Source organism: Marmota marmota, unplaced genomic scaffold (assembly GCF_001458135.2).
Source record: "Marmota marmota marmota unplaced genomic scaffold, marMar, whole genome shotgun sequence".
In the NCBI taxonomy this organism is placed as follows: Eukaryota; Metazoa; Chordata; class Mammalia; order Rodentia; family Sciuridae; genus Marmota; species Marmota marmota.
Window position 1 is genome coordinate 31,908,893 of NW_025999990.1, and position 17,501 is coordinate 31,926,393.

The 17,501-nt window shown below is 37.4% G+C and overlaps 1 protein-coding gene across 1 annotated transcript in view; it reads right to left on the reverse strand.

The window, feature by feature from the left end:
* Window positions 1–17,501, reverse strand: part of Asxl3 (ASXL transcriptional regulator 3) — a 140,375-nt gene that overhangs the window by 83,808 nt on the left and 39,066 nt on the right. The window contains 1 exon segment of the mRNA XM_015482250.2: window positions 2,344–2,465. Coding sequence (XP_015337736.2) covers window positions 2,344–2,465 — 122 coding nt within the window.

Genomic DNA, 17,501 nt, shown 5'->3' on the forward strand with positions numbered 1-17,501 from the left:
TAGATGGTCACAGTCATTCGACTATCTGAAAGAAAAGAAAGCTGCAATCTTGCTGTGGCTGTTACAAATTAAAATGCCATATGTTCAGTCAATTTTTGAAATGCTGTCTTAAAAAAATCAGCAATTACAGGGAATCTGGGCAAAATTCTGCAAGGACAGCTTTTCTTCTAAATGTATTTCCAATATGAATTTGATTATTAATCAAACATTAGCATATCTGCTACATATTGAGGCATATTCTCTTGCTAATTTGCTACTTGGTTATAAAATAGAAGTTTTAAGAAATGAATAAATAACTTTTCTAGGGCATCAAGAAGCTTACAGGACAAGCAAGCAAGTGGCCCTTCTCATAAACATGCTCCGTAACAAAACAAAACACTGCTAACCTAAAGTTGTATAACACTTTAGGACTTATAAAAAATGTTCAAATAATATAAAACTGAAACAAAGAAAATAAAAAATAATGATACATAACAGTACAGACTTGAATCTTTATTTTCCCATCCACATACTAGAAGATTTCACGGTGTGTACATTTTCCAAATCACTGCACTTCACAAGTGTGAGTTTCATTTATGTTCCCATTCCATTCCCATTCCTGTTTCTTATATGTCATGATACAAGTATCCAGTTTTGTATCTTTGCTCCATCCTGCTTGCTATTTTATTACCTACATCTTATTTGCCACCTGAATAAGCTTTTGCTCAGATTTCCCTATCTACTTCATCCTTTATTCCACCAATTAATTTCAACAGTAATTATAGTTTTGTTCTCTGGTCTCTAAAATGTTCCCAAAAAAGCCATGAGGGGCTGGGGTTGTGGCTCAGCAGTAGAGCACTTGCCTAGCATGTGTGAGACCCTGGGTTCAATTCTCAGCACCACATAAATAAATAAAATAAAGGCATTGTGTCCAACTACAACTTATTTGAAAAACACAAAAACCAAAAAAAGCCATAATATTAATGGAAAGCTGCCCCAAAGATCTGTGCAGGATGAAATACTATTATTACCTAAAAGATAATATTAAGAATGGGAATGTTGCAATTTCAATAGTTAATTCAGAATGAAAGGTAATATACTTCTCTCCAAAAATCTTTTATTTTTTTTATTTTTTTTTAATATTTATTTTTCAGTTTTCGGTGGACATAACATCTTTTATTTTATTTATTTTTTTTTTAAATTTTTTTATTGTTGGTTGTTCAAAACATTACATAGTTCTTGATATATCATATTTCACACTTTGATTCAAGTGAGGAAGTCTAAGAGGTTGGGTGTGAGCATTAAGAAGTTCTAGAGGTTGGTGAGGCTTGTTTCTTTAATTAGCTTTATTTTAGAATACATGGTTTCTCTTTCTTTACTCATATTACCAGAATGATACCTTATGTCCTGGTTAGAGTGAACAGATTACGGGATATTGGGACAGAATTCTGATCGAAAGGAAGTTGTAAGAGGAAAGCAATTGAACAAGGGCACAGAAGGAACTTGGGTTCAGTTACATAGACCTTCCACTCACTGCTAGGATGATTAATATAATCCTCATGTGATGGTCCCATCTAACCACAACATCTCTTCTTTTTCTTCAAACAATTCAGCACTTGCTGGAGTGACAGCAGTAGCTAAGGCTTCCTGAGTGATCAGTATGGCCCAGACATGTCCATGTGCTTCCAATGCATCACCCCAGTTAACTCTCAGATCAACCCCGTATACTATCATGTCCACATTTTCTAGAGAATGCCTTTGAGAATCAGAGAGGAAAAGCAGCTTATCTAGATTCACAGAGCGGGTAACAATGATCCAACTGAGGTGTATCAGTGCTCAGAGCCAACCTTAAAACTGTTACCTCTCACCACCACCTCAACACAAAGCGCATGTGACATTAGCGTGAGACCATATAACTTCATACAGCATCCAACACCGCATATTGATAGATATTCTAGATGTAGGTAGATATTTGTAACTCAAAAATGAAAAAGAAAATTATCATTTGTTTTTATATAACTATCAGATAAGCACAATGAGATCATAGAGATATTATTTTCAAATTATGCAATATATTTATGAACCCAACTGGTTTACACACACCAACAAAAATCTTAACACAAGTTTTTTTTGTGTGTTTCCAAGAACATTCCTCCTCTATGTCAGATTTGAGTCCTCAGCCAAGCCTCCCCTACTTTTTAGTGTGGACTAAAATGATTATATTAAATATTATGCAAGAAGTTGAACTCAGATATGTTTGTTGCTTTCTGATGGTTTGGTTCTTATTTATTTTACCTGATCAGCAGAACACATTACCTTAGGTAGGCAGAATAGAAGGAAGAGGACAGATGGCAGCTCTCTTACCTGCTTGAGCGCCTTTTTGGTGTGCTGCTGAAAGGAAGACACTAGCTTGCCCTGCACTGCTGTGTTCGTGAGGCTTGAATCTCGAGTGGAAGATGCTTCATCGGGTACCTGCTTTGCACAAACTAGAAACAGAGAGAGATAATGATATTACTAATTTGAATTCCTTTTTTTACCTCCACTGTAATTAACTCACTTGGAGCTTTTTCTCCAATTGAAAATGGATACTTAAAATAAAGCAAAATAGCACAGTAAAAAAGAAAAGTTATCTAGATTCAAAGAGAAGGGATCATTTAACAAATGTGTGGCCACAGTTCAATTTAACCTCTTTGGGCCTCCATGTTGCCTTACCCACTAACGGATGATAATTTTTATGTCACAGAGCAATTGTATGGACATAACAAACAGAACAATACCTGCCTCTGAAGTTGTAGTCTGGAGTCAGGAGACACTATCTGAATCGGAATATGGCAACTGAACAATGCACAAACTGAAGAAAACTATATACCTGAGCAAAAATGTTTTAAATCCACCCAGCTTCATAGATATAATGTTTCCTCTATTTAATGACCCTCCTTCTGCAGAATCTATGACCTGGTGCAGAATCTATGACCTGCTGCGACTTATTTCTCTTCTCCTATGGGACAAGACATGTAGAATAGAGAGGGAAAAATGAAATCTGAGATACTTGTTTTCAAATCAAGACCAATTATTTTTAAGAAATGGTGCTCTCTACGGATTGCAATGTAATCTGCCCATTTTTACCAGAGTCAGATTTTTCTTTGGCCTGTTGTACAGCAGACCAGTACATTCTCCCAAAAGACCACTTTTTAGGAGAACTGATGTCTAGACATGGGTGACCAAGGAGCTCATCTGGAAGCTAGAACTCTTCCTTCAGTCCTGCCCCAACAGACAGACAAGGTTTAACACCTGCCATGATCTTGGCAGGAGCACTGACACAGGTCTTTTTCTGTGTATACTGGAAGAAAGGGAGGCATTTGGAGAATCGAAGTAAGGAAGTACTATGATTAGTAGTAGCAGAATGAAGGCATATGTCAAAGGCAGGAGGCAAGAGGAAGTTAGATAGAAGAAAATAACTTGAGAACATATTGTAAATGCACAAAACATGACTTTTTAAGGGCACAGGGTAAACAGTATGTCAAGAAAACTTTCCAAGTAATGGTAACATGGGGGATTCTGAACAGAGTTTTAAAGGTATGTAGAGAAGTAAAAACTATTATACTTATCAATCCCCAGCACCAATAATAATAATAATTGTAGTAAAAAATTGAAGCTATGCACATACATAGTGCTGAGAAGAGTCAAGTTTCTTTCTACAGACTCTAGCAAATCTTGCCTATGAATATACATGTGGCTCATGAGAAGAGAATTTGGGGAAATCAAGCATTAATCAAGCTTTGTTTTAATACAGAAAACAATTAGGAAGCCAGCCATATGAATGAGTTTAGGAAAATGGTTGTTAATTATTAATCTAGGCACTTTACATATGTGATCTCATTTAATTCATACAGCTTGCTCGAAATACAAATGGGTATTATGTTCATGTGGAAGAGAGAAAGCCAGAGCTCAGAAAGGCCAAAAAGTCACCCATGGTCACACAGGCAATGACACAGCAGTGCTGGATCCAAGGCAAACCCGGTCTAGTTCTGGAGCCCAGGATTATTCCATGTAAACTATTTGGTCTTGAAAGCCAAGAACAGATGCAGGAAATTCCACGTCTAAAGAAATATAACTGAACTGCATGATGTTGCAAATGCTAAAACAGAAAGTTTCAGAAAGGGAACAAGTCATTTAGCCCCTGGCATGAAAAAATTAAGAATTGTGGGTTTAAATATAATTGTATGGTTTAAAAACATCTGCACATATAGTGACAGAAGTCCTTAAAGATCTAGTGATTTTTTCTCTACTTGATACATTATGACATTTTTCATTAAGATGGTCTAAATGTTCTATTTTAGAACATTTTTTAACACTGTTTGCATAAACCATGTATGGTTGCTAACACCTCTCCTTGAAATTATTACTCATTTGTAATACTTTGCTGAAGCTTACTTACCAAAAAATATTAGAAATAATCCTCAATTTATACTCTAAAGATAAATCTACTGTGTGTGTGTGTGTGTGTGTGTGTGTGTGTACTGGTTTATACAGATGGTCTTTTCAATGTGTTGAAGTCTCTATGAAGTGTGACAAATCAGGGAAGTGATAGAAAAGTGGCAGACAGGATATATAATCCCAAGTAGACAGATTGAAATGGATATAATGTAAAAGTAAAGGGTGCGTTAGTAAATATATTTTATTACTTTCACATTCTTAGAAGCACTTGCATCTAGAAAACTGAACACTTACTGATTAGAAAGGAGAACCAAATGCAATCCGTGGGTATTAAGGAATTTATGGAAAATATGAGAATGTTCCTGCATCCTAGACCTCTAAATTCAAATTTACTACCAATTTACTTGGGAAATGCTTTTATTCATGTCTTTCAAAGGTAAACTACAGTACAGCAGGATCAAATAACAACAAACTCTGTCTATACAATTAAAGCCTTTGTATCCCTCCTATTTTCTGACTGCTAACTAAGCAGTGCACAATCGACTCTCCTGAGGATAACACTAGCTCACCATTTTGCTCTATTTTTCTCTGATCTAGGAAACCATCCAATATTGGGAAACCACATGATTTAAATTTATGATGACACTGTGTTCACAGTGATTCATATACATTTATATATACTGTTTCCAAAAGAAAGATTCTGTTCAATTTGGAGCGCAGAACTTTATAGGGAAGCCAGGATAATGGAGTTAATGTCCAGCCTTAATGAATACTATGAACCTAGTTCTCAAAATGATTCATCTTCCTCTACCCAACTCTATTTGCTTTATCTTACATTCCATTCCAGACTCAATGAAGCACTATGAATATTCCTGTATTAAGTAGCCATTTTTCTCCCTGATTGCTCTTTCTGGGACTTGGTCCTCACACATTTCTCTGGGTCAAACCATTTTTTCCCTAATTATTTTCTTCTGATAGAATGATTATAGAATCTTAAAGAAAAGTACAATGTATCAGAAAGTACAATATATACATGATTCTTTCCTTTGGGCTAAAATTTAAATTTTTAAGGAAAAAAAAATCAAAAAAGAAAATTACTGATGGGGTACCCATATAATTCATCCACAAGCTCCAAAAAGGAGGTGTGTATGTGTTCTTTTAAGTAATGACAAATACAGACCCTTATGATGAATATATGAATCACTGGGTAACTGAACTGTACAGGGTAATGCAGTTTCATTCTTTGACAAAACACAGGGTTTTCAGCTTTTTAAAAAAAAACTTATTTTTGAAGCTTTCTTAATAATAGATGGGATAAATAACTAAGGGCCTATTCCAAACAGTTCCCTGAAAATTTATCTGAAGGACTCAGTGTAGCCTCTGAAATTCAAGCCAAAGAAAAATTAATGCTAAAGGAAGGATCAAGGAAAATCCCCTGTAAGTAAAACTACAACAGGAGCCAGGAAACTGAAGAATTAGGACAGATGTTTTATCCAATAAATATCAAACACTGACATGCAGTTTAGAAACTGATATCTTCTTGGCATTCAGGACAGAATGGGAGCTATTTTTTCTAATTGGCAATTGGCATGATCACAAAACTACTGCCAGAACTTTATACCTTGAAACCCCAAAAGACAGCCTGCCCTTTCCATAGGTGTACAAACTGCAGATGAAGAAACAAAAATAAGACTGATTTTCCCTGGAACTTACATTCCTCAACACTTTTTTTAAAAATGTGTAGAAATAGTATTTGTCTACATTTTGCTTGCCTCCCAAAATTAGGTGAGCAAAACACATAGTTAACGCCAATCTTCTGATATTAGACCAGGCTATCATCTACCTCACACTCCCCCAAATCTCCAAAATAACCTGTTTACAAGATCCAGGAGCAAAGACAGGTGGATGTAACCATGTAACCATGAGGCAACCTCAAAGCCCAGGGACATGGATGACTATATTCTAGCAAAACTGTGGGTTTATTTTTTTTTCTCTTCAGTATCCCCAAGTTGTCATATTGTCTCTTTTTCACTTAGCACTCAACTTGAACATGCAATTGAACTACAAAATGTGGATTGGGACCCATGTTTAAAGTTGCATGTTGGACAGAGGATACAGGTGGTATCCCCTCCTAATCTCACTACTAACCCACTGACTGGTGTGCAAGAGAACAACCACAATTCTAACTTTGACCTTTAACTCAAGACACACACACACACAAAGGGAGAAATCAGAACATAAACTTGCTCTGCCACTACTTCTATTCTCATATCTTCCTGATTTCCCACCATCTCTGATCCATTTACCTGCTATGTTTATGCATTGGCTCTGATGATCCCTCCTCCAGATTCTCCTCCCCTTTACTCTACCTAGCAAACTCATCTGGGCAAATCAGACTTCAAAGAGCTTCCCACAAAGCTTCCTAGGGTATGCATGAGGCCAACTTGCTTCTCCTCTGACCATGCTTCCTTGGAACCTAGTGGATGAATTCTTGACATTCCCTGCAGAACTGGGACCTGTGTCCCCTGGCTCAGCAACTCAAGGACTGAGAATCCCTGCAATACTGGGATCTGCACAAACATGGGCTCAGAGCAGTCAAACTATAAATGTTATTAAACTAAAAATTTTAATTTGATTTTCATTAAATTTGTTTAAAGAATTCATTGTTGAAGCTAACTTTCAATTACTCTTTTTAACCTGAATCATGGAAGGGGAGGTCAGCAAAGCTAGTTTTTATTATGCAAAAGCATATATAATAATAGAATTTAAAAATTTTGAAAACAGAAGCCTGTTTTCAAAAAAAATCTCTAAAATTATCCTAAAGTCAATTAGGGAAAAATATAAAAGCCAAACCACAGACCTTCCTATGAAAGTCTGTGGGAAGCTGCATGACTTGGAACTAATTATAGATACATTTCCCTCTGCTGTCCTTACTCATTGCCTTATTTTAAGAGGAAAGTCAGAGTTTTGTGGTTTTACATAGGGAAATAAAAATAAATAAAATTTAAAAGTCAAAATTAGAAATCATTATGCTATGTAAAATTGCAGGAGCGGTGTGGGGTGCAGAAGTGCATCACAGACCAGAATCTGGACATTATCATTATATAGTCAATGCAACACAGATATTTTGTACTATTAGTTGCTATATATCCCACACTAAGCCACACATCCCCCAGGCAACTGATGTTCAAACATTTAATAAAGTCAAGTAACGATACATCCTTTGGCCGTTTTCACTTTTTTAAATTTTTTTAAATATTTCTTTCAGTTGTCAATAGACCTTTATTTTATTTGAATAAAATCAAACTGAGTATCAAACCCAGGGCCTCACACATGCTAGGCAAGCACTCTACAATTGAGCCACAACCCCAGCCCGACCATTTTCATTTCTATCAGTTGTCCCTCTAACTACTACCTTTCAATTTTCTGAATAGTAAAACCATATTCTCTCAAAGCCCAACAGCTTTCTATAGAAATATAGGTTTAATAATGCCTTAATGAATTAGAAGAAAATTAAAATTAATCCAAGCACTGTGACAAATGGGTTTGTTTTTGTTTTTGGTTCAAGGGATTGAACCCAACACCGCCACATCCCCAGACCTTTTTCATATTTTACTTTGAGACAGGGTCTCGATAAATTGCTCAGGGCCTCACCATGTTGCTGAGGCTGGCTTTGAACTTGCAATCCTCCTGCCTCGGCCTCCTGAGCAACTAGGATTACAGGCATGTACCCCCACACCCAGCTTCAATTATATTTTTAAAGAGGGTTGGATCTTAGAAGTTTGTTTTTTCATTTATTATTAATTCAACTGTACAACTTCAAATGAGCACTTTTCTTCATGTCAAGCACCAGGGAAAATGTAGGGAAGAAAACTGTGAACAACATCAAGATGTGAGGTTGAGGCCACGAGAGTTTTCTAAGGGTTTTTGTTTTCAAAGAACAATGATGTGGAACCATTGATTCTGAGGAAAACTGTGCCTACAAAAACATAGTGGTGATAACTACGCTTTGTTTTGAAAGATCAATAAGCAGATAATTAAAAAAAAATCACCAAATAGCAAGTAATCAAAAGAATTTAGTTTGGATTTTAATATGTTTTATATACAGAACTTAATTTGAAATTGTATGCATTAGCTATTTTGGATATATGCAGCAACAAACTAAATGTCCCAAATTGTAAAAATTGACCTAAAAAAGAACATGGAAGCCCATTTGACCCCAATTAAATCTTTCTTGGACTCCATTTCTTTCAAAGAAAGATAATTCCCTAATTCCTTTTGGATCCAGTCTGTGGAGAGCTGCCCTCTCTAAAATCATTTCTTGTTCCAAGATAGGTATAGGCATTTGGGCTTAAGCCATTTTTCTTACTGCATTAAAAGAAAACATTCAAAGAATATGCCAAGAAAAACTAGCAATTACATAGAGCAATACTAGCAATAAAATAATGGAAACAGCAATTTTTCCCTATGAAACTTTCAAAGGACAAGGAGTCAAAACATTGTAGCTATTGATGTTCTTGATAATATTTAGAGCAATATTTTCCATGAATAAAAGAGACCTAATATACCTGAAATTTTTACTATACTTTAGGCTTCGGAAGCAGATTATATAAAGTATACAAAGCCTAATAATGCTCTTTTCTTCTTCAGGAGAGGTTTCCAGAAAAAATAAATTAATTAATAAAAAGTAAGTTGGGCACAGTGGCACACACCTATAATCCTAGCAACTCAGGAGGCTAAGGCAGAAGGATCACAATTTCAAGGCCAGCGCCTGCAACTTAGAGAAGCTCCAAGTGACTTGTTGAGACCTGGTCTCAAAATAAAAAATAAAAAAAGGGCTGGAGATGTTGCTTAATGGTAAAGTACCCCTTGGTTCAATCCCCAGTATCAAATAAGATGGTCATTAAACCAACAAAAAAGAAAGTGTGTGTGTGTTCCTATGAGATGCATCATGGTGACACCTAAATGATTTTTTTTTCATGGCTAATACAAATACTGCAAATGATGTTCACGTGTTGCTGTCCCAGAACTGGATATACCACAACTTCATTACAATGTCCACAAAAGGTTCACTCAAATTTGCACTGGATAGGACACTGTTACTACATAGGTACCTAGGAAGAACATTTTACACATGGAAAATGTAGCTATAGAAATACTTCCTACAAGCACTTGATTTATCAGCCAAGCCAATTTAGTGATACAAATACCTCTGGATATTCATAAACATACCCTTCAGATACAAACTAGAAAAAGAGGAAACTCAAACTGCAAATCAATATATTTAGTAGGAAAACCCTATCCTATTGGTGCCAGCTTTGAAACCTAACCCTCCTTCCACCACAGAACCAATAAGAATTTCTCTCCCAGAAGTATGGAGAGTCATATAACAGCATGTGTGTGTGGTAAAAATATCAGGGGCTATTGCTTTTGCCCTGGTACAACACCTGGGATCTTCCATGTTGCGTCAGTTTCCTAAAACAGCTGAACAGACATAAAGCAATCAACCTAGAAAATGAGCAATAGAAAAAGAAAACAGAAAGCTATCAGCAAAAGGTTAGCATGGGTCAAGAGTAAATGTTTCACTCACAGACATCATTACTAATTACCTTATTCCTCAACATATATCAACTCCAATGTGTAGCAACAGGGAGTTAGGTAAGGGACCCAGGTGGCTCACTGAGAAATGGTTATATATAGTCACTTAGAGACAGAAGAGAGAATGGATCATCTGGTATCAATGAAAAGAACTTTTTTTTTTTTTTTTAAGAACACGGGTGCTTTGTTCTTACATACAAATCACAGACTGTATAAATCAAACAGAACATTGGCTAATTAAGATGAGTAATTGGGGGAATACCTTTAATTTTGTTTTTATTTGAAAGGGAGTTTGTTTTTATTATGAGATCATACTCTTTCCAATTTTTATCTCTTTATTATGAAATATTCCTCTCATAACACAAGAAAAAGGGGAAAGTACATTTAAATGGGTCACTTTATCTGCACTGAAAGGAAAACTTTCTTTTTTTTACATGTCTCTGGACTGTTAAAACTGACTAAAATCCATTTATACAAGAACAAAGTTCACAGTTCAAGGGGAAATATGTTTTTAAAAAAAGAGCCCCTAATGGATAAAAGAAATGGAAAATAGTATCTATAAGTAATGTCTGAAAGAGTTGAAGTAAGTCACTTGGAGAAGTTGAGATGGAGGGGATAGTGACTGGATAGTCACCAGCTGTTCGCTATCATCAAAGAGGGAGAAAAGGAGGAAATTAGTTTAATTAAAAGCCCAAAAGATTTCAACAGAGGGAAAAAATTCTTCGCTATACAGGTTATCAAAAACATAGAGGGACAGATATTAGGAGAGGAGGATGTCTATCCTGCTGGACATCTGCTATTGGAATAATGTCTAATTGAATTGACGGGTTTAAGAAAAACACTGGCATGGGAGAGGACCCAGGCCTGAATGATCTTTTGAAATCTCTCATGCTTCTTGTGAACTGTGAAATCTGTGGGCTGGGATGAAAGGAGGGAAAATGAGAAAGAGTGGGCAGAGGAAGTTTTATATCCTGCCAATGGTCATTTCTGACTGTAGAGATTGTTCTCTTTGTACTTTCTTCCATGTATAACTAAAACAACATAATTTTCACATACTTAAATTTCCTTAGGCCACCAATGTGGAGCAGGTGTCTCCATGAGCTGCTAACAAGATTCTTTCTGACTAAAATGCAGAGATGCTGAATGAAAGACGAACTAACTTAACCCAGGAAAGTAAGGGAGGCTGGTGTAGACCCTGAAGGAATTTCGTTTACTCACAAGGTTCTTAGGAAGGGCTACCAGTTGCAAATTGATTGTATTTTCTCTTCTCCCTCCAAACCTACCAACACCTCCCAGCACACCCCACCCCAAACACACCATCCTAGGGCATTCACAGTTGGGCATTCACGGGTTGGTACCGAAAAAAATCTCCACCAAAAAAAGACCACAGGGAAAGAGACCCTAAGTAGGAGAGCAACCTCTAGAGGTATTCCGAACATTCCCTTCCTGGCTCCTCTATCCCTGTGTCATTTTGCTTTCCTTTCCTGTTGTGTGAAAATGCTCCATAAACTCTCAGAGTAACAACTCCCTGGGGGCCGGAGCCTGGATGGTGCCCCTCGCTTTCCCCGGGAAGCCCCTCATCTGTATGTAATTGATGTCTCAACAGAGATCCTAGCCACACACTTCAGGCCATCTTAAAGTACTTTTCAAGTTTGATAAAAAGACCCCTCAAACTGTGGCCTCTGAGCCAATGAAAACAAAGAATGAGCTGAATAACGTTTCATTAAGTTAACAGAACTCTGCCAAGAATCACACAATCAGAAACCCACTTATAAAACTAGCCATAAAGAAGAATGAAAAAGGGCCATATAAAATTCTTGAAATGTTGGAATCGTTATTTACCCTGGGATCTAAGGTCTAAAACATAGGATATGTGTTCTCCATTTTTTTCCCCCTAAATGAAGACTTTTAAAATACTAATTCCCAGCTTGAGTGCTGCTTCCTCCCTGAAAGCCATTAGGGTTAATAGCAAGCAGAACCTTTTTTGATCTCTGTGGATGAAAATTGTACATTCTCTGGTTTCCTCATTTAAAAAAAAATAAATAGGATGGTTACTGTTGATTTTAAACTTGAAATATATGACCACCACAAAAAGGGAAACTCATTTTTGTTCTCGTTAATCTAAGTAAAGGATGAAGAGAATGAAGACTGTCTACTGATGATATCATTTCATATAAAATATGCATGGGTTCTCTGTAAACCAGCAGCACAGTGTAAGTCAACTTAATGTGTGAGGAAACTCAGGGTAGACCAATGTATTATGCTCAGAAAAAAAAATATTCTGACACAAACACACCCACAAATCTCTGACTAAAACAGACCATAAAATTAATAATTTCTTTGGGTGATATGGATCTATACTTACATATGCATAAATGGTCATGGTTTGTCAACACAGAGACCTCAAGTGATTCACCTAAATCACTCTTCAATCTCTAGACTAAGTTTGTAAAATTTGAACAGTTTACTTTCTCAAGTCTATACTTCCAATGCTTATTGACAGACTGTTCAGAAGTCAAAGAAACATACCCGCAACCACAGTTCTGTGTCTCATAAATGCTACTAAAATCAATAATATACCCCTTTTCCCACATTGTAAAAATTTTCAATGAATCTTTAAAAAAACATCTTGGCAAAGCATCTCCCCTTCACAAAGAATGTTTCCCTGGCCGATGTTTCCAAGAAGAGTAAAAGCCCCTTAACTCTACGTAAGAACTTCAGTATTAATACCTAATTCTCTCTCGTTATCTGTTTTTATAAAATACTTTCTTCTCATATGCTTCTCTGCCTGCCTCTCTAAGGGTGCAACAAATGTCAATTAATCTTCATTAATTTGAAATAACTCTATGGTAGCAGAAGCTTATTCTTTCAATTGTGTCAGGGGTATTTTACCAATTAAAGGCTATTATTTACCTCAATACCCTCTACTCTTTCACCCAAAGGGGAGTGGGGGAGAACACAGAAAAACAGATGGTGGGACCCTCCCTCCCCTCTCTCCCTAACCCCCTCATACCCACATCCACACATGTACCCCACCTTCTTTATTTGATCAGACTTTCAACATATATTTGTACAGCTGTAAAAAGTATGGAAGGTCTATCCATTCTAACTTCTGGTCAAATATGTATCAGAGCAAGGAAATCTCCTAAAGCAGTTCTCTTTCCTGGAATGTGTTACTGATTCATAAGCAATCATGTGGTATCCTGTTCCTTCATTTTTATAAGCCAAGGGTTCCTCTTTGTCAGAGTCTCATGTTTATGATCAAAATAGATGTGGTCTAATGTTAGGCAAATTACATCAGCAACCACCAGGCAGTGGGAGTCTGACCTTTGGTGTCACACATATCTGGGTTTGTAACATGAATGAGCCATTTAACCTCTTTAAGTCCGTTTCCTCACCGGTAATAAAATAACTAAAAGAAAGTAAAATAAAAGAGCCTAAAAATATTACCTACTTCAGAGAAATGTTGCAATGATTAAAAACTATAAAAGTAAACAGTGTACAAAGGCTGGACATTGTAAACAATACGTTTTCAGGTTCTTGGTCTGAAAATGTATCCTGAGGCTAGATTAATAGTCTACACCAGAAGTAGGTGACACAGAGATGAAGAAGAAATATGCTTATCCTGCAAGAGGCAATTGTGGTTTGCAATAAGATACAAAAGTGGGCAAGCCAAGGAATACTCAAGGAAATAAGTTATTTACTATTCTTTCAGTGATTTCCCATAGCAATTTCCCTAATGCAAAACTTCAAAGGAGAGGCCAGGAAATCTATCCAGGTCACATTAGTCAGATGTGTGCATGTGTATGGATTATTCTGTGCAGTACCTATTCACATGTCAAATTAGGAGGTTTGCTTACCCCTTTTGGTCCAACTATTGGCTAAGTTTCAACCTATCTTCTACCCCTTCCCAATTCTTAACACCCTCCCCTCCATCTCCTTTTAGGATTGATTCAGGATGAGCCACAAGCAAAAATCTTCTGCAACCTCCCAGTTTCTTCTGAACATCCCTTTACTTCTTGGTCTACCTAACTCTCTCCTATGGATACCACTTCCCTGGAAGACTCTCAGGTAGAAGGAATTCTTTGTCTTTTTCCACTCATCTTATATTACTGGGCCTGGAACATGGATAGGTGACATATGTTCTCCTGCCTGTTCCTTCAGACCATTCTCCCTCCCTGTTCCTTAGATGCCTCCAGCAGTGTATCTCATTTCATCAGAGGGCATTACCAACTATTCCCGTTAACTGTACTTATCCACCAACTCCTGGGTTACTCTCACTTATGTTACTCTCACTTATGTTATATGTTAGAAGATTCTCTAATATGTTATGCCAGGGCCACAATCAGTTTTTTACAACATCTTTGTTCCAATAAGGAAAAGCAGGGCTGGGGTTGTGGCTCAACGGCAAAGCACTTGCCTAGCATGTGTGAGGCACTGGGTTTGATTCTCAGCACCACATATCAATAAATAAAATAAAGGTTCAATGACAACTATAAAAATATTTTTTTAAATAAAGAAGGACAAGGAAACCTTTCCTCCAGGTAGACCTGGCCAATACCATGATGCTAAATTGAGCAAATGGAGAGGTGCTTAACTCCAGCCACTGATGGTCCCATCTTCCAGAGTGAATACTATGCCTAACCATTCATGACACCATTAAACCTAGCCCTTTTCTTTTCTCTCAACTCAGACACATAATGTTACCCTAACCTCAATGTCATGAGCTACACTCTCACATGCTTTTCTCATTTTCTCTATCACACCAAGTCAACAATCCTTCCAACCTCACTGAGACTTCCACTTCCACACCATCCCTCAATTAATTGTGTCTTCACTTAGCTCCACGTCCAACTTAAATTCTATGGACATTCACCTTAACTTCTCCAGTTCATACACCCGATTCTTTTATTCCTTGATTGCTTCATTTGGCAAAAATCTCAACTTTTGTCAAATCTAGCTTGTGTACTTGTCTGTACTTGTACAGTGATCCTGAACAGAACAGGGGGACTGGTGCCATATTAAATGCAAGATTAATAACCTTAATGAATGCCCTTAATGCAACAAGACTGTCTTAGACAAATATTTTACATCTTCTCCTATTCTCAACCTCAGCTAATGAACTGATTTCCCTTTTCTTAGAGAAAAATGAGGCAATAAGAAGGAAAATTCCATAAGCTTCTTCCACAAGTACTCACCGACATTCACTTCTGGTGAAATAAGCTGACTCTTCCTATTGCTCCTTTCCTGACCTCAGTCATCTCATCAAGCACAGAGGAAACAGCACCTTTTGCATGTTATCAATTTCTCCTCCTCAACTGGAATTTCTTATTAATAAGCAATTATTCTAAAATTTATTTTCTATAAGAAAAAAAAAAACACCTCTCTCTGGATTCTACTTTCCCTTTTATGCTCACATTCTCTTGAACCCACTCCATTCAGGGTTTCTTAACATTCCACAGAAGTTGTCAACGTCAAGTTCACCAATACCCTCATGTTCTGATTTGGTTATAAAGTTCCTGTTAATGCAGCAATATTCAGAGGAAAAAATGGATACTGAGCTGTAACCTAATCAGCCAACCCTAGTTTGAACTGATGGGCTGGGTGATAACTGTTGGCAGGTGGGGTGCTGCAGGGGGTGGTGGAACACTGAGGTGTGCCCCAAAGGTGCAACTTCCCTGTGGCTCCATCCCCCCACACCTGCTTTTTCTTCCTGACCTTGCCATGAGCTAAGCAGCTCCACTGAGCCCTCCCCAGGATGTGCTGCCACATCTTGGACCCAGAGCAATAAAGCCAGCTGTCTATGGACTGAGCCCTCTGAAACTGTGAGCCCCAAATAAACTTTTCCTCCTATAAACTGTTCTTGTCAGGTATTTTGGTCACAGCGATGAAAAGCAAACCAAAACATCTCATAAAACTAAATCCAGTAAAAAATTTTTAATCTTCAGCATAACATATCAAAATCACTGACATATTTGAATCACTTTCCTCCCAGAAACACTTATCTTCACTTGATAAACCTGTTCACAGAAAACCTGTTCTCCTGTCCATTTATCCATAGTCTTATTTGCCATTTCCTACCATTTCTCCCAACTCTAGAAATTCAAGAATCCCTCAGCTCAGTCTTTGAGTCTCTTCTCTTTGCCATGCACTTTCGATTCCTTGGTGTTCTCATTCCATTTCATGCTACAAATACCGTCTATAAACTGACTGCTTTCAATCGTGTATCTCCAGCAAGGTCTTCCGCTGGAGTTTCAGATAGGTAAGTCAGTCACACAGCATACCTACCTGCGTGGTGAAATGGAATTTTATAATCAATGTCTAGAATGAGCTCATCAATATCCATCCTGTCCAAAACTACTACTCTTACAAATTCTTCCATCTAAGCTAAAGGTAACACTATTCTTCTCTTTGCTCACACTCAAACTCAGGAGTTAGTTATCCCCAACTCCTTTGTCTCCTATATACACATTTATCTGCTGGCAGTTCCTATTGGACCTACCTTCAAATACATCCAGAATCCCATCGCTTTTCATCATACCTACTGATACTCCTTTCATCAAATCAGTTATCATCTGTCCTCCAGACTATGGCAATAAGTTTTCTACCTCATCTCCATGTTTTCGTCCTTGTTTTCATCTTTTTATTATACTTAATGATCCTGATAAAACATGAAATTGTCTTTGTGGCTCAAACCTACAATGGCTTAATCTCTCTCTCAAAACAAAAGCCACTGGGACAGGGTTGTGACTCAGTGGTAGAGCACTTCCCTAGCACATTTGAGGCCCTAGGTTCAATCCTCAGCATAAAAATAAATAAAAACAAAGGTATTAAAAATGACACCATGTTTTAAAAAACAAACAAACAAAAAAAGCCACTCCCAAGATACTCTATAACTTAGCCCCCACAACTTCTCTTGCTTTGTATCTTACCACACTCTCCCTTATTCAATCTGGCCTCCCAATTATATTGACCTCTGTTTCTGAAACATTCTAGGCATTTTCTTGCCTGAAGGCCTTTGTGATTGCTGTTCCCCTCTACACAGAACTCTCCACCCTTGAAGACCTTTTCCCTCACTCCACTCAGGGTTTTTCTTAAACACATTCTTCTCCCCATTCTTATGCCTTTATGTATTTTTCCCAGTTCTTACCAGTGAAAGAGGTACAAATTTTACAGATCTATTTTGCTTACTGTCTATCTCTCAAAGAACATAAGCTCCAGGAGAGATCTGTTTTTGTTATTCACTGCTGGAACTGCAATGCCAAGAACAGAACTTGGCACCCAGAAGCTCAATGTACATTTTGAGAGAGAACACATGAGCGCTCACACAGGCAAGCGGTACAGCAAGGGGAACGACCTCAGTCAGATTCTCCTTCATTCTACTGAAGGGATGCTTGTTCGCCAGCCCTTCTAGAATGCCAGAAACTGTGCATCTCTGCTTGTCCTCTGCCTAACCTTAGAAACTCCAAAGTACAACAACAATGGGG